Source organism: Arachis duranensis, chromosome 5 (genome assembly GCF_000817695.3).
Source record: "Arachis duranensis cultivar V14167 chromosome 5, aradu.V14167.gnm2.J7QH, whole genome shotgun sequence".
NCBI lineage: Eukaryota > Viridiplantae > Streptophyta > Magnoliopsida > Fabales > Fabaceae > Arachis > Arachis duranensis.
In genome coordinates, this window is record NC_029776.3 from 96,321,449 (window position 1) to 96,341,093 (window position 19,645).

General features: G+C 34.0%; 2 protein-coding genes and 2 long non-coding RNA genes across 11 annotated transcripts; 3 read left to right on the forward strand and 1 right to left on the reverse strand.

Moving 5' to 3' along the window:
- The first annotated feature begins 4,580 nt into the window (after positions 1–4,580).
- LOC110281352 (uncharacterized) lies at positions 4,581–10,818 on the forward strand. 3 transcript variants are annotated; one of them, XR_008009244.1, is made up of 6 exons: positions 4,581–4,805; positions 5,155–5,300; positions 5,412–5,490; positions 6,978–7,459; positions 9,806–9,955; positions 10,047–10,818. It is a non-coding gene; the product is annotated as an uncharacterized LOC110281352 (long non-coding RNA). The 3 variants fall into 3 exon arrangements; XR_008009246.1 differs by having other exon boundaries at positions 4,585–4,805; positions 5,275–5,300; XR_008009245.1 differs by having other exon boundaries at positions 4,582–4,805; positions 5,275–5,490.
- LOC127747439 (uncharacterized) lies at positions 7,324–9,017 on the reverse strand. The gene is made up of 3 exons (XR_008009247.1): positions 8,771–9,017; positions 8,283–8,372; positions 7,324–7,446 (listed from the first exon to the last, which is right to left on the reverse strand). It is a non-coding gene; the product is annotated as an uncharacterized LOC127747439 (long non-coding RNA).
- Positions 10,819–13,101: 2,283 nt separating the features above from the next.
- Positions 13,102–15,580, forward strand: LOC127739558 (uncharacterized). The gene is made up of 3 exons (XM_052261841.1): positions 13,102–13,734; positions 13,813–14,805; positions 14,880–15,580. The coding sequence occupies exons 1-3, from the start codon at positions 13,248–13,250 to the stop codon at positions 15,578–15,580; spliced, it is 2,181 nt and encodes a 726-aa protein (XP_052117801.1). The 5' UTR covers positions 13,102–13,247.
- Positions 15,581–15,825: 245 nt separating this feature from the next.
- Positions 15,826–18,764, forward strand: LOC107490565 (uncharacterized). Of its 6 annotated transcripts, none has more exons than XM_052261313.1 (5): positions 15,826–16,258; positions 16,939–17,008; positions 17,354–17,497; positions 17,579–17,763; positions 18,283–18,764. In XM_052261313.1, the coding sequence occupies exons 3-5, from the start codon at positions 17,375–17,377 to the stop codon at positions 18,284–18,286; spliced, it is 312 nt and encodes a 103-aa protein (XP_052117273.1). In that variant the 5' UTR covers positions 15,826–16,258; positions 16,939–17,008; positions 17,354–17,374; the 3' UTR covers positions 18,287–18,764. The 6 variants fall into 6 exon arrangements, with proteins under 6 accessions (XP_052117273.1, XP_052117272.1, XP_052117274.1 ...); XM_052261312.1 differs by having other exon boundaries at positions 16,967–17,008; positions 17,343–17,497; XM_052261314.1 differs by having other exon boundaries at positions 16,967–17,008.
- Positions 18,765–19,645: the final 881 nt, after the last annotated feature.

The following is a 19,645-nucleotide window of genomic DNA, read 5'->3' on the forward strand; positions in this document are numbered from 1 at the left end:
TACACCTTATATACTATGTACTTTTTTTTTTTATGTACTCTCACTAAAAAATAATTACAATGGTAAACCTATTATTGATAAAGAAATAATCTAGGTAACACCCTCCCGCAAGCTAGAATTGTGTAAATCTAACAATCCTAGCTTGGAAACATTGGTAAGAAAAGGACCTGGTGGCAGAGCTTTGGTAAGAAAATCAGCAAGTTGATCATTGGAACGAACTGGCATAAGATGAATGAGACCAGACAAATGCTTTTCACGAACAATGTGGCAGTCCACTTCAATGTGTTTAGTTCTTTCATGAAAAATGGGATTATTGGCAATGTGAATGGCTGACTGGTTGTCACAGAATAGAGTGATAGACTTTTGAAGCAGCAAGCCAATGAAATCCATTAAGAAAGATAACCAACTAGCTTCACAAGTGGCAACAGCAAGAGACCTATATTCAGCTTCTGCAGAGGACTTGACAACTGTGGTTTGCTTTTTACTCTTCCAGCTAATGAGCGAGTTCCCAAGCATGAAGCAATAACCGGAAATGGAGCGACGAGTATCGGCACAGGTAGCCCAGTCAGCATCGGCAAATCCAGTGAGATGCAGATTAGAAGTAGAGGAGAAGAAGAGACCAGTTGCAGGTCGGCCTTTTAAATATCGGAGTACACGAAAAGCAGCCTGTAGGTGAAAAGTTGTTGCACAGTCCAAAAATGGAAAATGAGTTTCATAAAAAATTACATTTCTGGATATGAAAATTTCCTTTGATTTTAAATCAATAAGTCGAAAACCCTTTGTTCCTAATTTAAAACCAAGAAAAGCTGTTTTTCTGGCTCTTGGGTCTAATTTTGTTCTTGAATTTGTTAATGTGGAGGCATATGCAAGAGAACCAAATACTCTTAAATATGAAAGGTCAGGTAAGTTACCATACAAAAGCTCGTAAGGACTAGCATTATCCAGGTTAGTGCTGGGCAACCTATTAATTAGGTGAATGGTGTGAGCAACTGCGTATTACCAAAAACAATGTAGAATTCCTGATTGAAATAGTAGTGCTCTAGCAATACCTAAAATGTGCTGGTATTTTCTCTCTACAATCCTGTTTTGCTCTGGTGTTTTCACACAAGAGCTGGGTGGTATCTTCATATAAACTTCCTTGTCCAAATCTCCATGAAGGAAGGCAGTGTTGACATCCAGCTGTTTCAAATGCCATTTCTTTGCCGCTGCTAATGCTAACATTACTCGTAGGGTAGTCATTTTGACAACTGGACTAAAAGTATCACCATAATCTACTCCTTGCACTTGAGTGAATCCTTTTGCAACTAGCCTCGCTTTGTGCCTTTCTATGGTGCCATCGGGATTGAATTTTACCCGAAAAACCCATTTGCAACCCACAGCCTTCTTGTCTTTTGGGAGTTCAGTGAGACACCAAGTTTTGTTTTAATCTAGAGCTGTCGATTCATCTTGTATTGCCTTTCTCCAACATTCATGTGCAGCTGCTTCCTCATAAGTGATAGGTTCTTAATTTGAGGTGATGGCTAGAGACAGTGACTTATATTTTGGGGTTAGTTTATCATATGACAAGTGTTGTGAGATAGGATATAAAGAGTTAGAGTTGGCAAGGTTGCTAGAGTGAGCTGTGTGGGTTGTCATACAATGATAGTCCTTCAAATAAGCAGGCGGTTTCTTGACTCTTTTAGACTTTCTAGTAATGCAGTCATGTGTGATGTCAGAGTGTTGTGATGCAGGTGCATTATCAGTGTGTGGTGTGGTAATGGGTGCAATAGTGTGTGAGGAAATTGGTGAGTGTGGTAATGGGTGCAATGGTGTGTGAGAAAATTGGTGAGTGCATTGAGTTTAAAAAATGTTCATTTGAATCTGTGAGTATGGTATGTGTGGGTGATTTGCAAATGATGTGTGGATATTGTATCATATTGAAAAATATTAATGCATTGTGGAATACGGGTGGGTACCACAGAAATGTAAGTGCTAGTGAAATGTGAAAATAGAAAATGAGTTTAATAGAAAGTTACATATCTAGATATGAAAATTTTCTTTGATTTTAAATCAATAAGTCAAAAACTCTTTGTTCCTAATTTAAAACTGAAAAAAAAAACTATTTTTCTAGCTCTTGAGTCTAATTTTGTTCTTGAATTTGTTAATGTGGAGGCATATGCAAGAGAACCAAATACTCTTAAATATGAAAGGTCAGGTAAATTGCCATACAAAAGCTTATAAGGACTAGCATTATTCAGGTTAGTGCTGGGCAGCCTATTAATTAGGTGAATGGCGTGAGCAACTGCGTATTGCCAAAAACAATGTGGAATTCCTGATTGAAATAATAGTGCTCTAGCAACACCTAAAATATGCTGGTGTTTTCTCTCTACAATCCCGTTTTGCTCTGGTGTTTCTACACAAGAAGTTTGGTGTAAAATTTCAGTTGATGCAAAAAAAGATTTTAAAGTGAATTCTGACTCATTGTCAGTCCTTATACACTTAACTTATTTTTCAAATTGTACTCTATCAAAATTCACAAAATTAATAACTAATTGTGATGTCTTAGATTTGGTTTTCATAAAAAAGATCCAAGTGAATTAGCTCTTACCATCCACCACAATAAAAAATACCTTTGTCCTTCATTGGAAGGGATAGAAATGGGACCCTAGATATCCATATGAACTAAATCAAAAAATCTTTTATTTCAATTGTACTATGATCAAAAGATAATTTTTTTGTTTTGCAAAATGATATGAGTAACAAGAAAATTTTGAAGCAATACAATCTATAAAAGGATCATTTTTCTTCAATAAAATCAATTTATGCATAGGTATGTGTCCTAATCTAAGATGCCAAATGTTGTTTTGAGAAAAAAACCTTTTAGAGAATGTGATTATGCCAATGATGGTGCTGACAGTTTTGATCTTAATTGACAATATCACATTGATTGGAGCAATATTTTGAAAGCTTACAAAATCTTTTAAGTCAAAAGTCACATGATCTGTTCCACCGGAGTCGATGACCCATAATGCAGATTCTGGAGTAATAATGTTCATAATTCTCGTATTAAAATGTAATGCAATGGTTTTACCTAGAGTGGAGGTCTGAATGGACATAGTCAAAATTTTGTTTGCATTATGAGGTTGTTGCTGCACACTTTTGTCTTTAATCAACTCTAACAAGACAAATCTTTGCTCTGGATTGAACTCAGATCTTGATATTCCAGTGTTCCCTTAGAGACAATTGAGGTGAATTTTTTTGTCACTGAGTATATAATCATGCTCCTCAGTGATCACGTGATTGATGGTAGTGGTATGTTGCTGCTGTTGATGAAAATGGGAGGAATACTAATGCTTCTTATAGCACACATCTTCTGTTTAGCCTTACTTGTTACTATGAGAGCATGCCATTGTAGCTCTACGATCTCTACTACCTAGATTTTCTCTAGGGTGCAATGGGAGGATCTGTTTGCCATGTTTGCCATTTTGAGAAATCAATGAATCACAGAGTAATAGGGATTCAGATCTTCTTCCTTCCAACTCGTTGATCGGAACAGCTATGTTCACCAAGAAAGAATCTTGCGAAATAGCCTCTCATCAAACTCTATTGGATGAGTTTGAAGGAAGAGGTAAGAATGGGGAAAAGAAAATGTCGAAAGAAAAATTAGGAATAGAAAGAGAATGGCAAAATTGGATTCGCAACTTTTTCTTTTTTTTTTTGATTCACAGCTTGGTTGCTCTCCACGCTCACCGCACCATGAAGAAAATCTCATGCCCTAAGCTGTTCAAGCTGTGATGTTGATGGTTTGATGAATCAGAAAGGATTAAGAGAGGGAGAGAGATATGTTCTTCTCATTATTGGAGAGAACGAAAAATTCCCCTTAGAAAATATTTGTTGAGTTATTACACCTTATATACTATGTACTTTTTTTTATGTACTCTCACTAAAAAATAATTACAATGGTAAACCTATTATTGATAAAGAAATAATCTAGGTAACATATAAAATAAAAAAATTATGATCGTGTTAAATATTAACATACACCAAGCACAAACACTAATCTCTGCCATGTTATTATAGGTTTTAGTATCAGAAGCTACCAACTGAATGCCTAACCTCAAACCATGATAAGAGTGAAAGAAGGAAAAAAAAAGCATGAAAGTAATGTATGATCAACTCGAAGACAACTGTAATGTCATAGTGCCAGTTATGTTGTCATATGTAATGAGATTTAGGCTCGAACTAGAATTTTCACCTGAATATGCTTATCCCAATAATGCTTTATACTTTTTTATTCTCGATGGATAAGTCCTTCATATCATATTTTATTGAACAATTGTATTAAATAATTCTGATTATTGTTTTAGACTATGTAAATATCATGTCCTCATAAATCTAATCCTTCAAATTAGGACTACAATATTAGTAGTGAAATTCAAACCGTTACAGTTATTACGTTTTCCTTCAATAATTTAATAAGTGGCTAAACTAGAATTGGAGTATAATTAATGTTCGATTCCTTAACTTTCTCTTTCTCTACTTTTTTTTCTTTCTTTGAGAGGGTTATTCAATGTTTGCGAGATGCTTGCCACAAATCGAAGATCCCTGAATACATGTTATTCATTTATTGTGGACATAGTCATGATGGAATCTTTCAACCTGACCAGACATCAAATCAATGGAACAATAATACTGATGCTGTTGCGTGCTTAAATCCCCCATCTCAGGATAGTTTTGCTTATGGGATATATCAAAATGTTGAAACTCTTGTTACAGAAACTAATGTGATCAACAAATACATCTATTCTTTGTTTTGGGGATTCCAGGTGAACTATTACTTTTTTCTTTTCCCTTTTTTCTTCCTCTCTCACATGAGCAGTTCTTGTGAAAATGTTATTTTAATTAATTTCACAAAAGGAACGTATAATCCATTCACTTTCTAAACAATATAAATTGAAGTATAGATGTATAGTATACCAAAATTAAACTCTAATATTATGTTAATCTAATATAGCTTTTAGAGATTCTATGAAAAAAATTTATATATGCTTGAAATATCAGTGGGTTGAGTTTTCTGTATTTATTTAAAAACTATTCTATATGTATCCAAAATCTTGGATGCAATTGATTTGATATCTATAAGAGTAACAATTATACCCTATGATATTTGTGCAGCAAATTTGTACTTTGGCTGGTAATCTGGTCCCTAGCACTTTTGTGTGGGAAGTCCTTTTCAGTATGGCCATTATAGGATTTGAACTCTTACTTTTTGCTATTCTTATTGGTCACATACAGAATTTTCTTCAAGCTCTTGGGCGGAGGTAGAACTTATCAATTGCTGAAAGTTAGTTGTAATTAAACTTTGACAGCCTTATTCCAATATGTTATTTTTGCAACATAGTTGAAATCCTTTTCTTCCATCCACTTTTAAGGAGGCTAGAAATGCAAACTCAGTGGCTGTGACGTGGAGCAATGGATGAGCTATCGACGCTTACCAGAAAATATAAGGAGGTATAAATTTTCTCTTTTTCTGTGGTTTACATGCACATTTAATGACAAGTGAGATGAAGACTTGTTTCAGATTTTAAAGAGATGCAAATTATAATTTTAAAGTTTCTTCTTGTATCTATTTTCTGTTTGGGAATGTGTTTAGATTTCTGTATGTATAATTACTGATTAGTAAATGTGATTCATAATAACCAAAAAATCAGTCATTGATCTACTAGGGTGGTGTGAGAAATTAAAAAAGAAATTGTTGCTTCCAGTGGCGGAGCTTAGTTCAGACAAGGGGTAGCCATGGCCCCCCAAACTTTTATTAAAAAAATTAGTAATAATTTTTCAAAAAATAAAAAATAGTTCAGTTGGCTCAAATATTTTATTATGACTTAAAATACCAAAGTTTAATCTTCATCTCTTATTTTTATTGCACAATAATTTTTAGTTTTAAACATTCAAAACATATTAGATTTGGACTGAATTGAGTGTATTCGCATTTCGCAGCTCTCTATTCAATAAGCAACACTCCCTTTACCTTTGAGTTCAAATATAAAAAATTAGGTATTTTTTATTTATGTAATTTAATATTATTTTATATTTTACCGTTTATTTAATTTAATTTTTTATATGATAAAAAATATTAGAATATTCAATAAGTATTGATATTATTGTATGTGTATAAATTGATAAAAAAATTTAATAAATATTATAAATTTTAATATTTGTCCTTCTAATTTCTTTTTTACATATTTTACTGGATATATATTCAAATTTTTATATAAAATAGTCATAAAAAATCAAAGAGTTGATGATGCATTTTTTAAGAGGAAGGCTAATATTCAAGAAGGAAAACACACAATATCAACACTTGTAGATAGTTCTTCTACTTGAATGAATCACGAAGAAAGTAAGATACAACCTTCAAAAGTTTAAAGAGTTACATCTGATGAGTTTGACAATCAGAGAGATGAGGTTAGACGAGCTTATCTTAAATGAGATTCATATCAAAAGCATCTTGACAATTATCTTCTATCTGGCCCCTCCAAAATTTCATTTCAAACTCCGCCACTGGTTGCTTCAATGGATGAATCTATCCTACATGCCATTTGTGAGAGATTAAGACAAAATGGATACATAAACGAAAGTAGAATATTGAGTATGAATGGTTCTAGTAGATAAGATGATATTCGCAGTGCGAGAAAAGCTCGAGAGCATAGGAAAAGATGGAACAAGACTTTCGTTATCTGAAGGAAATGTTTGTGGCAAAGAAATTTTTACATGGTATTAAAACATTCTTTTGTTAGCACAGGTATAATAACAAACCTAACATTTCTAGTAAACTCATAGATTGATGTATATGAATACAAAGGGTTTGTTTCTAAAATAAGATTTTTTTTAATTGATATTTTTTAAAATGATCTTTCAAAAAAAATTAGAGTAATTTGATATTTAGGTACTTTATGTAAAAATATTTTTTTCATTTATTAATTGTATTTTGGTAGTGTTGTAACCGGACCGATTTTCACGGTCAGAGGTCACCCAATGGCTTCAAATCGGTTCCAGGACCAGACAACGTGCATAATCGGTGCGAACTGGTTTGAGCTGGGAGGTTTTCACCAAAACCGGGGAACTGACAGACTGAGACAGTGAAGAAAAAGTAAAACCCTAATTTCTAATTTGGACGGCACCCCCTTCTCTTCCCCAACCTCATGCGCTCACACTTTCGGTCAGTCACAGAGCTCTCAACCTCTCACTCTGACCGGTCTATGCTCGCCTCTCTCTCTCGCCGGTGCTCGCCTCTCACTCTCGACGGTCTGTACTCGCCTCTAGCCGGCTCATCTGCTCGTCTCCGTGTGTGCTGCTCTGCTCACCTCCGTCTGTCGCCTTCATTGCCCCGCCTCGTGACTCGTCTGTCCCTGCAGTGTGCTTTGACGTGCCTCCACCTTCTTTGCTGTGACTTGGGTTCTGCTTCTGCAGTGTAGAGGTGAGCTTTTGATTTTTTTTTTTAGTTATTTTATATTAGTTTTTAATAGTTGATTGTTTTTGTTTTAATGTAGGTTTAGAATAGAAAATTTGAAAATGTTTATAATGTTTTAATGCTTCTCTTTTAATTTCTGTTCATTCATTGAAAATGCTGCTCTTTGATGCTGTGAAAATGCTGGAATGCTGTTTTAATTTCCTCATAGTTGCATATGAGAAATGCTGTGATGTTGTCGTGCTGTTTAAATTTTCTCATAGCTGAATATGGCCAGGGAGAATTCTAACTTCTAGATTTTTAATGCATCTGTTTTAATTTTCTAGATGTTCTAATGCTTCTGCTGCTGCTGTTTTTACTTTTTTTTTTTTTTTTACACACATTTATAGGAGGGAGAATTAGAACATGATATGATGATGATGAATAAGCAATTACTAAATCTCTGGGTAGCTAGCTACGATATCCATGACTGACCATGAGTATCCATATAGTAAACCTAACAATTCTTATAAAACACAATTTACAACAATAATTTTTCTGTAAAATTCATGACAAGATACTGCTATAAAATTTTGCTATTGTTATATCTCAAATTCTCAAATGAATTCTATTTTGTGATATATCATTATCAAATTTCAGCTCCTTTAAATTCTCAAATGAACTGATTCATTCAACTAATATATACTAATGAGTGAAATATAGAAAATCAGTGATCAGTTCAATTTTGTTCAAAAGACAGTGACATTTCTTTAGATAAAACAAAAGTGTTACTACCAAGAAGTATATTATATAATCATCCATCAAGTTCAAATTCACAAACATAAAGGCTAACCATTGCCACACGCTGAATGAACATTCAAAGTAGCAGTAATAGGCAATCATCAAATTACATAATTGCCAGAGCACATGATAACTCCAAAACCTGTGGCATCAATAAATCAAAATTAATTTTTGGCTGCCTCTAATACAAACATCCTAACATGAATAATTATCTTCCAAATATAACCCTACTTTTAGCTCAATCTGACACATTCTGTTCTATTCCATAGCATCACAAAATACTCACACCAAGTTAAATACGTCACAATCAAACAAAATAGAGAACCTAACAAGCTACCTTCAAATTATATTGGGTATACATAAAAAAATTGTCTCTGGTACAAGAAAATTAAGGCTCTAGAATGTTAAGTAGTTCATTCTTTCATAAAGTAACAAGGTTTAATCATACACAAGCAAATTAGTCAAATTAAGGCTCTGTTTGGGCAGAACATATCAAAGAGATTAAAAGGAAGAAGACGAAGATGACGAACGCCGGCTGACCTCGAGGAAGAAGCTGTGATCGGTGAGAGTGAACAGGGGTTGGAGCTTTGGAGCATGCCGACAGGACGAAGAGGGAAGCTCCTGAGTGCGATGGATGGCTGCAGTGTCCCACTCCTTGCGGTGGCAGTGGTGGAGGCTAGATGGCTAGGTTTTTTTTTGGTTGAGGGTAGTGCAAGGTTCTGAATTGTGAAGGAAAGAAAAGGAGAGAGGGGCTGGGTCACTGGAACAAGGAAGGAATCAGATTGCTTTTCTTTTTTTTTAAACCAAGCATAAAACGACATTTCATGTAAACTGGCTGGTTCAACGATTTTTATATGGTTTTTGAAATGGTAGTTTCTCCTGATGGACTGAACCGCAAAGGCTTCCGGTTCTAATTGGTTTGGTTCGACAGGCCAGTCCGGTTTTTAGAACCATGGTTGGAATGCTTCTGTTTTAATTCCAATTCTACTAATAGGTTATGCGATAGTGTGATTAGATAATAGACTTTGTGAATTGATTGAATTTTTTTGTTTCTTACAGGATTTTAAGGTGGTGTCATGAGTTTCATCATGTACACCATTTTAAGATTTTTTTTATTGTGTGATTATATTTTCATTTAAGTGGGATTGAGTCAATTAGTTCAACTTGTGATCCCCTAGTTGAACTAGTAACCTAGTGATCTAATAACTTAACCAATTGAATTACTGTTTTGATTCTGACAACTATATATTTGGGTATAAAAATATAAAATATTATTTATTTATTATTTTAAAATAATTTTTAATAAAAAGATCTATGTAAAAATAATATAAATTGTAATTTAAAAAATATTAATATTTTTATTTTTACAATTAAAAAATTTATTAAGCACATTAAAAAAGAGAAATTTTTTTTATTTAAAATTTTTAAACAACTCAATTGCAGCATCCAAAGAAGCTCAAGTTTCATCTAGGTACTTTGATTTATGAGTGTATGAAGAAAATTAAGACGACTTAACAAATAACAATATATTAATGGGAATAATTAGCAGCATGTTTTATCAATATGATTTTCCAGTAAGGCTTCCAGGACAAAGGCTGCTTAGCAACAGAACAGTGAGGTGCTTAACAAATGTCGAGTCATTTTAGCCATGGCCTCCGGCCTTGAAGAAGTCACAGTCCTTTTCACAAGATTCTTGCGGAGTCCGCGTGTTCAAGGAGCCTTAAGGTCACATCTCTTTTCTCCATTAAATTTGTATCTAGCTTCAATTTATGAATTCAAATCCATGATTCATTCGGTAACTGTGTTGCTATTGTAGGTATGAATCACCTCATTGGAGATCCTTAGCTGCAATTCGTATTCAAGTTGCATGGAGATACAGGAAGAAACGTCTAAGTCGTGCTGATTCTGCTGTTTAAAATTTAAAATTAAAATAGAGTGCGAGTATCATTACCACATACAAACGTGTAATTGTGTAAATAATAAAGGGACAAAATTGTAGTCTGAAAATTTTCAATATGGAAGACAACTGTTGTAACTTGTAAATGAATAGCTGACGTGGACGTTATGCATTTTCGCAAAACGCAGGTTGCGTTTTGCAGGTACGGTCGCTTTTTGGGTTTCTCGCAGGTTGCGTTTTGGAGGTGCGGTGGCTTTTAGGGTTTTGATAGAAATTTTATATTATATAATGCACTAGCTGGGAGGAGAAGTACTTCATAGATCTAGATCTGTAATTGAGAGAGATAGACAGAAAGAACGAAAGAAGCAGCGGCGAAGACGATGAGGAATTTCTTCGGTGACCACTGAGTATATATCATCACGGTTGGTTCGAACACCACTGTCTTCTTTATTTATTTACTTATTTATTTTGTTGTTTTTGTTTTGGGTCTGTTTTTTTTTATCGGTCTTTATTTATTTAATTTTTTGGTCAGACTTATTTTGTTCGAATCTTCTATGTTCTTTATTTTTGAGTTGAGTTATCCATAAAAGCATTAAAAAAAAACAGTGGGTGCTCCGAAGGAAAAATGGAAAGTAGGGTTAGATTACAAAGTGTACTATAATTGTGAGATTGTCAATCTGAGATTTGATTGCGAGACTTTGTCAAGGTATAGTAGTAGCTAATTCTGACGAGGGTTAGTGGTTGAATTTTTTTTTGAAATAAAATAAATAATTTTATTTATTCCTGAAATAAATTAATACAACTTTGTCTATAAATATACAATTTTTTATTATTGTGTCATCGTAGATCAGGGTATTATTACCCACCGATTTTACGCGATAATCGACACCGATCTGTATGCAAATCGGAAAAATATCACTGGATCCGGTAGAAAACACAGATCCGAAGAGTGGAACTGGATTTTTCCCTCAGCCAGCTCATTGCTGACCCCATCTTTGGCCGAGTTTAGATGACAACTCCATGGTCATTTTTTTTTTCTAATTTGTATCTTTATTTTAAATTAATACAAATTTTAGTTTTTTTTTAATTTTTAAATACAAAAAGATTTTTTATGACTCCATTATTGTGATTACTCACTAACATATAAGTTTAAATTTTAATGACGTCAATAACATTTAATATTAAATTTTAGTGAAGTCACAACATTTTGAATTTTATTATTTCAATTTGTTAATTTATTTTTTGAATGAATAGAAATTGATCTTTTTATTTTTAACTACAAAAGATTATTTGTTGACTCATATTACTCATTAACATATCATTTTAAATTTTAATAAAATCAATAACAATTAATTTTTAGTTTAATTCTAACATATAATTTTATTTTTTATTTAATTTTTTTCCGAATCAAGTAAATACTTTTCTTGACTTGCATGCAGATCGGTGTCAGCTATCCCCATTTTGCTCTAAACTTGGTGGGAGGCCCCGATCTATTGCATAATTCCAAAAAAAAAAATTATATTTGTAAATAAAATTTGTTTAATTTGATTTGGGAATAAATAAATTATTTATTTTATTTCAAAAAATTTTGTCGCTAATATTTTATATAAGTGTTTAATTGGTGGATTAATACAATTTCAAATAATTCGATATCTGATGAACTCAATATGTATGAAGTATCTTTGTGAATGTAATTTAGTTCAAATATTAATTTAGAGCTGTATGTTTATTTTGAACAGTTTGACTAGTAACAAAAAAAAGGATGATCCATATATAAATGAGGAAAGAGACATGGAATGAGAAGAAAACAATAGTAAAAATGGAGACTTATTTGAAGCAAATTATAAAATTGTTGATGCAAATGAGGATGAAAATGAGGAAGAAGATGAAGTTGACAACATTGACGACATTGGTGTGCCTACTACAGGTATGACTACTACAACATATAATCAATTTGAGATACTTAACTACTAGGTTGTTTAGGTATTAATATATTTTTTCTTGACCGTTTAGTTATTTTTATTTTATCGTCATGTACCTTATTTTTTCCATCCAACATTTAAGTTAGTATCTACTTTTTATCAAAGAAAAGACATCCAAACAAAAAGTTTTGAAATATTTAGGGATAACATTAATAATTATGTTATATAATATTATAATTAAGTTGTAAAATAAAAATAACAGCCTACAAACTTATAAATATCTATTTATATTTAATATTAAAAATAAATTTTAAATTTATCTTTTTGTTAAAATTTCTATAGTAAAAATTTAATTAAAATATTATTCTTTTTCAAAAATCCTCTACACTCTTTATTATCATCCTCTCACTTTATCTCTAATTACCTACATTTCCTGAATCAAAATTAACATCATAATCCAACCCTCACCCATACCCATTTTACCATCGCCTTCACTTCCTCATCTTCAACCTCTATGGTGATCCTTTTCAGCCTCTACAGACGAGTCAATAGTTAGTGAAAGTTATTTGACCACAATATTTGTTTGCATGCGAGACATAAGTGGATCTCCAACATATATTATAAGTACTTTTTTTTTTCTGTCAGATTATATAATTAATTTTATGGTATCTTATTTTAACTTGGTAACTTATTTCCTATATATTAACAATTTTTCCTGTCTATTATAACTATAATACTTTAAACCAAATAATAGGGCTTAATTTTCTTTCATATAGTATTTGTTGATACATGTCCAAATAAGTCTGCATGGGATAATTGCTTGCATATGGTGTTAGGGAAATTACATGTTGCGTTTTCCATTTTTTTAATTTTTTTTTCCCTGTAATTCACAAGTTGCGTTTTTCATATTCTATTTTTATTACAAAATGCAGGTTGTTTTTTTAGCAACTTTTTAACTTTTTTTTACTTTTTTGACAAAATGCAGGTGTCATTTTGATCAACTTTTTCTTCTAATCGGTTGGTTTATGTAAAACGTAAGCTGCGTTTTGATTATTATACATGTTTAAATTGGGAGGTTTGACGATAAAAACTGTTCTCCATTCTTTCTCGAGTATCGTGAGTTTTTGGTAAGTATTGGTGGTGTAAAATTTAGGAGAGTGAGTTTAAAGAAAAGAAAAAGTTGAGACTTTCGGAAGCAATGGAAGGTACTGCAAATTTGCGAGTGTATTATAATAGTGAAATTATACCACATACACACGAGGGTGAGATTATACCACATCCGTTTTCCCTTATTATTCCATGCACCATGACGTTTGCGGAGTTACACAACAATCTTTGTAGAAGCATACAAAGTCATATTTCAAAGAGAGTGAACAATATTTTTTACAGGAATCCGATCATCTTATTTGGCAAGCTAATGCAGTTTCATATAATGTCCATCACTAATGACACAAATATGCAGCAAATGTTTCATACTTATCAACAGAGTCGATTTCAAGTGCCAATGATAGAATTGTATGTTGAATTTGAACATCTTGGTATAAATGCGATTGACCACGAGTCAGACATGGATGAAGTTAGGGATAAAGTTTGGGAAGAAGATAACAGTGATAGTGAAGATGAATTCGAAGCCAACTATGAAGTCAATGACGAAGACGAAGATGAGAATGAGTATGCAAATATAGGTATGTTTATTCAATATAGTTACCATTGGTTTATTTACCCATGACTGACTAATGATAGTTCACATTTGTTTTGTGAAGGCGTTGTGGCGGCCAATGATAGTGAGTTTAGTATTAGAATGGAATTTAATTCTAAAGAGTCAGTGATCTCCGCAATCAAGAATTATACTATCTCTAGAGGAGTCGCTTACACGATGTACGCGTTTGAGCCTATGACGTTATATGCAAAATGTAAGAGGTATGACAAAGGTTGTGATTGGTTTATCCGAGCTAGTTTGAATAGAAAGAAAGGCTATTGGGAGATTCGGAGTTACAATGGCAGACACATGTGTACCATTGGAACGATTTCACAAAATCATTCCAAGTTAGACTCAAATATGATTGGAGATGCTATCAGGCCATTAGTTGAAGTTAACCCATCGCTAAAGGTGAAATTTATAATTGCAGAAGTTCAATCTAAATTCAACTATACTGTAAGTTACCGTAAGGCTTGGTTGGCAAAGCAGAAGTGTGTTGCAAAAATCTTTGGTGATTGGAAAATTTCTTACCGGACTCTACCATGGTGGTGCATGGCAATGTGTGCCAAGATGCCAGGCTCACGAGTTCGAATAGAGACTCTACCTATTTATCGTGGGAGTGAAGAGGTAAACGGCATAAGGATACTTCGGCGGGTATTTTGGAGTTTCTATCCATGTATTAGAGCGTTCAGACATTGCAAGCCATTAGTCCAGGTTGACAGCACACGACTTTATGGAAAATTTAAAGGTACACTTTTGGTTGCGATTGCACAAGATGGGAACCAAAACATTGTGCCGATTGCTTTTGCCATTGTAGAGAGTGAGACCGCCGAGGAGTGGGACTTTTTTCTTCATCAATTGCGAAAAAATATTGTTACTCAAGATGGTGTGGGTATTATCTCTAATTGCCATGAGTCCATCCAGGCAGCAATAGCTCGTAGTGACGGTGCTTGGGCACCGCCAAGAGCACGACACATGTTTTGCATTAGACACATTGGAGCTAATTTCTTAAAGAGATTCAAGGCCCCACACTTGCATAAGCTTGTTATTAACATAGGTATTTGAAACTACTTTTAGTCCAATTGATAATGAATTTATAGTGCCTACTTATGATAATATGGTGTTTTGTAGGCTATTCTAGAACAGAGCAGGAGTACAATATAAACTATGAGAGGCTTCGGGAGCGAGGCGAGGCATACACTAATTGGTGTGATGAGATCGGTCTTCAGCGTTGGGTATTGGCATTTGACGAGGGTTATCGTTGGGGTCATATGACGACAAATATGGTAGAGTGCATAAATTCGGTCCTAAAGGGTGCACGCAATCTTCCTGTAAATGCGATACTTAGAGCTACTTGTTATTGGCTGAATAAGTTGTTTACTCGGAAGAGTGATGAGGCTCATGAGCGTATTCGTAATGGATTTACTTATTCAGAGTTTGCCACTCAACGGGTTAAAGAAAATCTTCATCGTGCGGGAAACATAGTGGTAAACCGATTCGACAGGCACAATGAAGTGTTTGAGGTCCATGAAATGGACAACGGTTCAATATTCACCGTTAATCTTGCGCAACGAGTTTGTGATTGTGGTCATTTTCAAGTAGAGCGACTTCCATGTCGCCACGTGCTTGCTTGTTGTGCTAACCAACGTCTTGACTGGCAAATATATGTAAATGACGTGTACAAGATGTCTGAAATTCGTAAGGTTTACAGTGTAAAATTTTTACCGTTAGACGACCCAGTTACATGGCCTAAATATAAAGGTCCAAAGGTAATTGGTAATCCATTACTGATGAAAGTGACAAAAGGACAACCCAAATCAATTCCTACTTGAGCGAAATGAACTCGCAAAAAATGCGTGGTACTTGGCAGTGTACTCTATGCAAAAGAGAGGTCATAGCTCTAGTCGATGTCCTCAGCATGCTGGTTGGAATTCAGGTGGTATTGGTGGAGGTCTGTAGGAGTAGTGGAGTACTGGTGTTTTTTTTCACCTTTTTGTATATTAACTTATGTATTAATTGAAATGTTTTGTTACTTTTAAGTTTTAACACACCACATATTTGTATATCAGCTGTGTCCAATATATCTGCATTTGTGTACCAGCTTCTCCATATAAGCTCTTCTTCAAACACTTTAATTTTGTTTTCAGAAGGTAACCCTACTGAGAAGTGAAAACCCTTTCACTCATGATGTATGTGAGAACCCTCGAACACCCTTCATCACTGAGAACCCTCTCTCCCAGCCTTCTATCGCACCCTCTATCACAAGCTTCCTCCTCAGATTCGCAACCCTCGCACCCGCTCTCGCAACCCTCCATCAAAGCTGCCTCTGTCGGCGCGCCCTCCGTCAGCATGCCCTCTGTCAGCGCGCCCTCCATTGGTGCGCCCTCCCTCGGCAATCACTCTATCTCGCAAACCCTCTCACTATCTTTGTTGCCTCTCTCTCGCTCTTCCCTCAATCGTCGCTGACTCTCCCTTAATCGGTGCTCAACCCTCACCATAAACACTACAAGGTACGTATTTATTCCCTCATTGTTTCTTTGTTCCTATGTGATAAGGTTCATTATTTTGGTTCCCTCACTGTTTTGCTGTTTCTCGATGTTGTAGTGATGTGGAATGGAAGTGAAGCGAATGTTCATTACATGAGAGTTTTACTCCTGTTTGAATTTTAGCATACTGATTTTGATGCTCCTGATGAATTTAATGTCATGGAAAATAAACAGTGGATGCGTTTTAATTTTTTTTTCTTTAAATTATTTTTCTACTTGGTGTTTCAATGAAAAAGTGTGTGTGTGGTAGTATGATGCATTGGGCTAGTTAATCTATCCAGTGGACATTATTTGATCTTAATTTCATTTACCAATATTGATTCATAGAAAAATTGGCTCTGTACCATTAGATGCTATTTAGAGATCTTTGAAAGGCCAACATTCGAAGGAAGATGAAATATGATTTTAAACTGATGTCAATGGCTCAATTCTAGTAATGTTTTTAATATCATCAACTTCTGAAAGGGATAAGTCTTTTATGACGTCTAATAATATTTATATATCTCCCTCCTATTGACCTAAGAAAATTAAGCAGTAAAACAAATAGAATTATGTGAACTTAACTTCACCTGTAAACACTACTTTTACATTTTATATGAACTTAAATTCGTCTTGTAACACTTATTTTACATTTTATTTGTCAGCCTTAAATATCGGTTGAACATTCTGCAGGGCATTAAAGGTGAAAACAAGAATTCAAAGAAATCGCTGAAGGTAATATAATCACTGATTTTCAACTCTTTTGTTGTCCTTGTTACTGTTTGAATCAAATCTTCAGCACCCATGGCCAACTGTAATTGAATTTTGCATTGTAGCCTCGTAAACATATTTTTTAGATGGAACTTCAATTACTTGTTTCGATGGTGGTTCTTTACTAAAATATATGGGGACTATTCTTTAATTCTCAGTATATATTGTTGTTTTACTTTTTCCCCTCCCCATTTTGCTCAAGATGTGGTTATTGAGAATGAATTTGAGAAAGAGCTACTTGCTGATGTGATTCCTCCAAGTGATATTGGGGTCACTTTTGATGATATTGGGGTTTTAGAAAATGTGAAGGACACCTTGAAGGAGTTGGTCATGCTTCCTCTACGGATACCTGAACTTTTTAGCAAAGGACAGTTGGCTAAGGTGGGGACTTCTATCTTTTCTGTCTTTTCTCTAGCCAGCAAGATTGCCCCAAGTGTTATTTTTGTCGATGAGGTTAGTATCATATTTATGTGTTTTCCTTTTCTGTTATCTTTTTCTGTATTTTTTCCTGGTTTAATATTATGTGTGTGTCAGGTCGACAGTATGTTAGGAAGACGTGAAACTCCTGGGAAACATGAGACTATGCGTAAAATGAAGAATGAGTTCATGATGAATTGGGATGGTCTTCAAACAAAAGATAAAGAGCGTGTATTTGTTCTCGCTGCTACAAATAGGCCCTTTAATCTTGATGAGGCTGTTATTAGGGGGCTTCTAAGAAGGTAAACATACTATTTCAATATCCTATTCTAAGTGCTAACATCAGCCATTGGTTCAAAATTTTCAATGGCTATGATTCATAGGGAACCTTGGATCATCAAGAACCAAAGTATAGTTTGCCCCATTAAAGAAAAGCTCTTGTTATTCTACATAATATTGTACAGGTTGTGTACTAATTGGTAGTCTTTTATCTTTAAACATGCAGATTTATGGTTTCCCCTTTCTTTCAGGCACTCTATTAATCGAGTTACTAAGTTTTGTGAATACTTGTATTAAGCTTTAAAATGGTTTTATCACTGCTATTGTACACATTTTTTGTATGAGAAAGGCCTTTCATTTTTAGAGGGTTAAATAGCAATCCTTGAAAGTTCATGGTTTATCGCTGGTATGCATTTATATTGATGTTGCTGATTGTCAAAAACCGTGGGTTTCTTTGTGTTTGAAGATATCATTCCTATGCTAATATGTAATAAACTTACTTAGTATGCAAGTTGGTATCAATTTGATTTGCTCTTTTGCAGGTAAAATATGGCAAGAAAACCAACACTTGCATTGAGAGTTATACTTGTGGAAGGGTCACAGCATTCGCTAAAATAGCCGACGCAATGAAGGCTGCAGGTGGTGTAAAAATGGGTGCAGCTACGACTGCAATGATAGTAGTAGCAACTGCAGCTGTGATAGTAGTAGCTACGACTGCAATGATCAAAACAATGAACAAAAGATGCTCCTCAACAGTCTCCAAAATAATGTATCTTTATCTGTTTTTGGATTTCTTTATGTAGATTAGTTGAATGTTTTCCGAGTTTTATGGTAACAAAGAGAGCCATTTGTGGATTGTGATATTGAGAGATGGTGAATATAATGACCACTTCAAATGTTCTGTTAGATATAGAATCATGAAGTCTTAAATGAAGCTGTACACTCAACTGAGTAGTGTGTTTTAGATATTGTAAATTTTATTTTGCAAATGACTTTGTAGTGAATTTATTTTCTTTTTTTTTTTTTCAGTTTTCCTGTTCCAGTTTATGATTGTATTTTTATATAAACTTTATTTTGATAACATGATTTAGTTTTTGCATAATGATTAATTATTTAATGTTGATTATGCTAGCTTCAACAATGTTGAAAGTAGTGTGGAGTGGCCTAGTGAAAGGTTTATGTAGCTATGGCTGGCTTTTTAAAGGTAGTCATATCTTGTAGTCATCAACTAGCACGTTTATTAAGTGTAGCTATATCTTTTTCTATTGACATAAAAAGGGTAGTCATATCTTCTCTATCGGCATGCTTTCAAACTGTAGTCAAAACCAACCCTATGGGCACGTTTCTAAAAGCATGGCTGTATGCCTACTTTTTGGTACGCTTTTAAAGCGTAGTTATAGGGTTATCCATACCACCATGTTTTTAAGCATGGCAATAGATGAAAGTGTGACAAAAAATAAAGTGTACCAAGAGATCGACAAAAGTGTGGCAATAGAGCTATTGGCACTCTTGCGGATGTGATCTTTTTAAAAGCGTACCGATAGCTCAAAAAGTGTGGTGAAAAACTATCGCCACGCTTTTTCGTATTTTTTGGCACATTTTAAAAGCGTGGCAAATAACTGATTTTCTTGTAGTGCATCATTGAAGAAGAGAAGATTTGGTGATGATGAGGATTATTTTGAGCAAACAGAGAAAGAGAAGGAAAAGAAAAAAGACAATTCTCAGCAAAAAAAGGTAAACGTGACTTTCTTAAAATTTGATTATTAATGTATCATGTTATGTTGTTTTCTTATTTAGTTATTTATTTGATTTTCTTATTCTTATTCATTTGCATTTGCTATTTTTAATTATGAACATATATGGGAAATTATTTATGAGAGGTGGGAAAGCTAACTACGTAGGCCA

What these genes read in the sequence shown, in the direction of transcription:
- LOC127739558 (XM_052261841.1), top strand. Translation starts at nt 13,248, where the DNA reads ATGGAAGGTACTGCAAATTTGCGAGTGTATTATAATAGTGAAATTATA. An exon ending in GAATGAGTATGCAAATATAG is followed by an intron (nt 13,735 to 13,812) that starts GTATGTTTATTC and finishes TGTTTTGTGAAG; the next exon opens with GCGTTGTGGCGGCCAATGAT. An exon ending in TAAGCTTGTTATTAACATAG is followed by an intron (nt 14,806 to 14,879) that starts GTATTTGAAACT and finishes GGTGTTTTGTAG; the next exon opens with GCTATTCTAGAACAGAGCAG.
- LOC107490565 (XM_052261313.1), top strand. Translation starts at nt 17,375, where the DNA reads ATGCTTCCTCTACGGATACCTGAACTTTTTAGCAAAGGACAGTTGGCT. An exon ending in GTGTTATTTTTGTCGATGAG is followed by an intron (nt 17,498 to 17,578) that starts GTTAGTATCATA and finishes TGTGTGTGTCAG; the next exon opens with GTCGACAGTATGTTAGGAAG.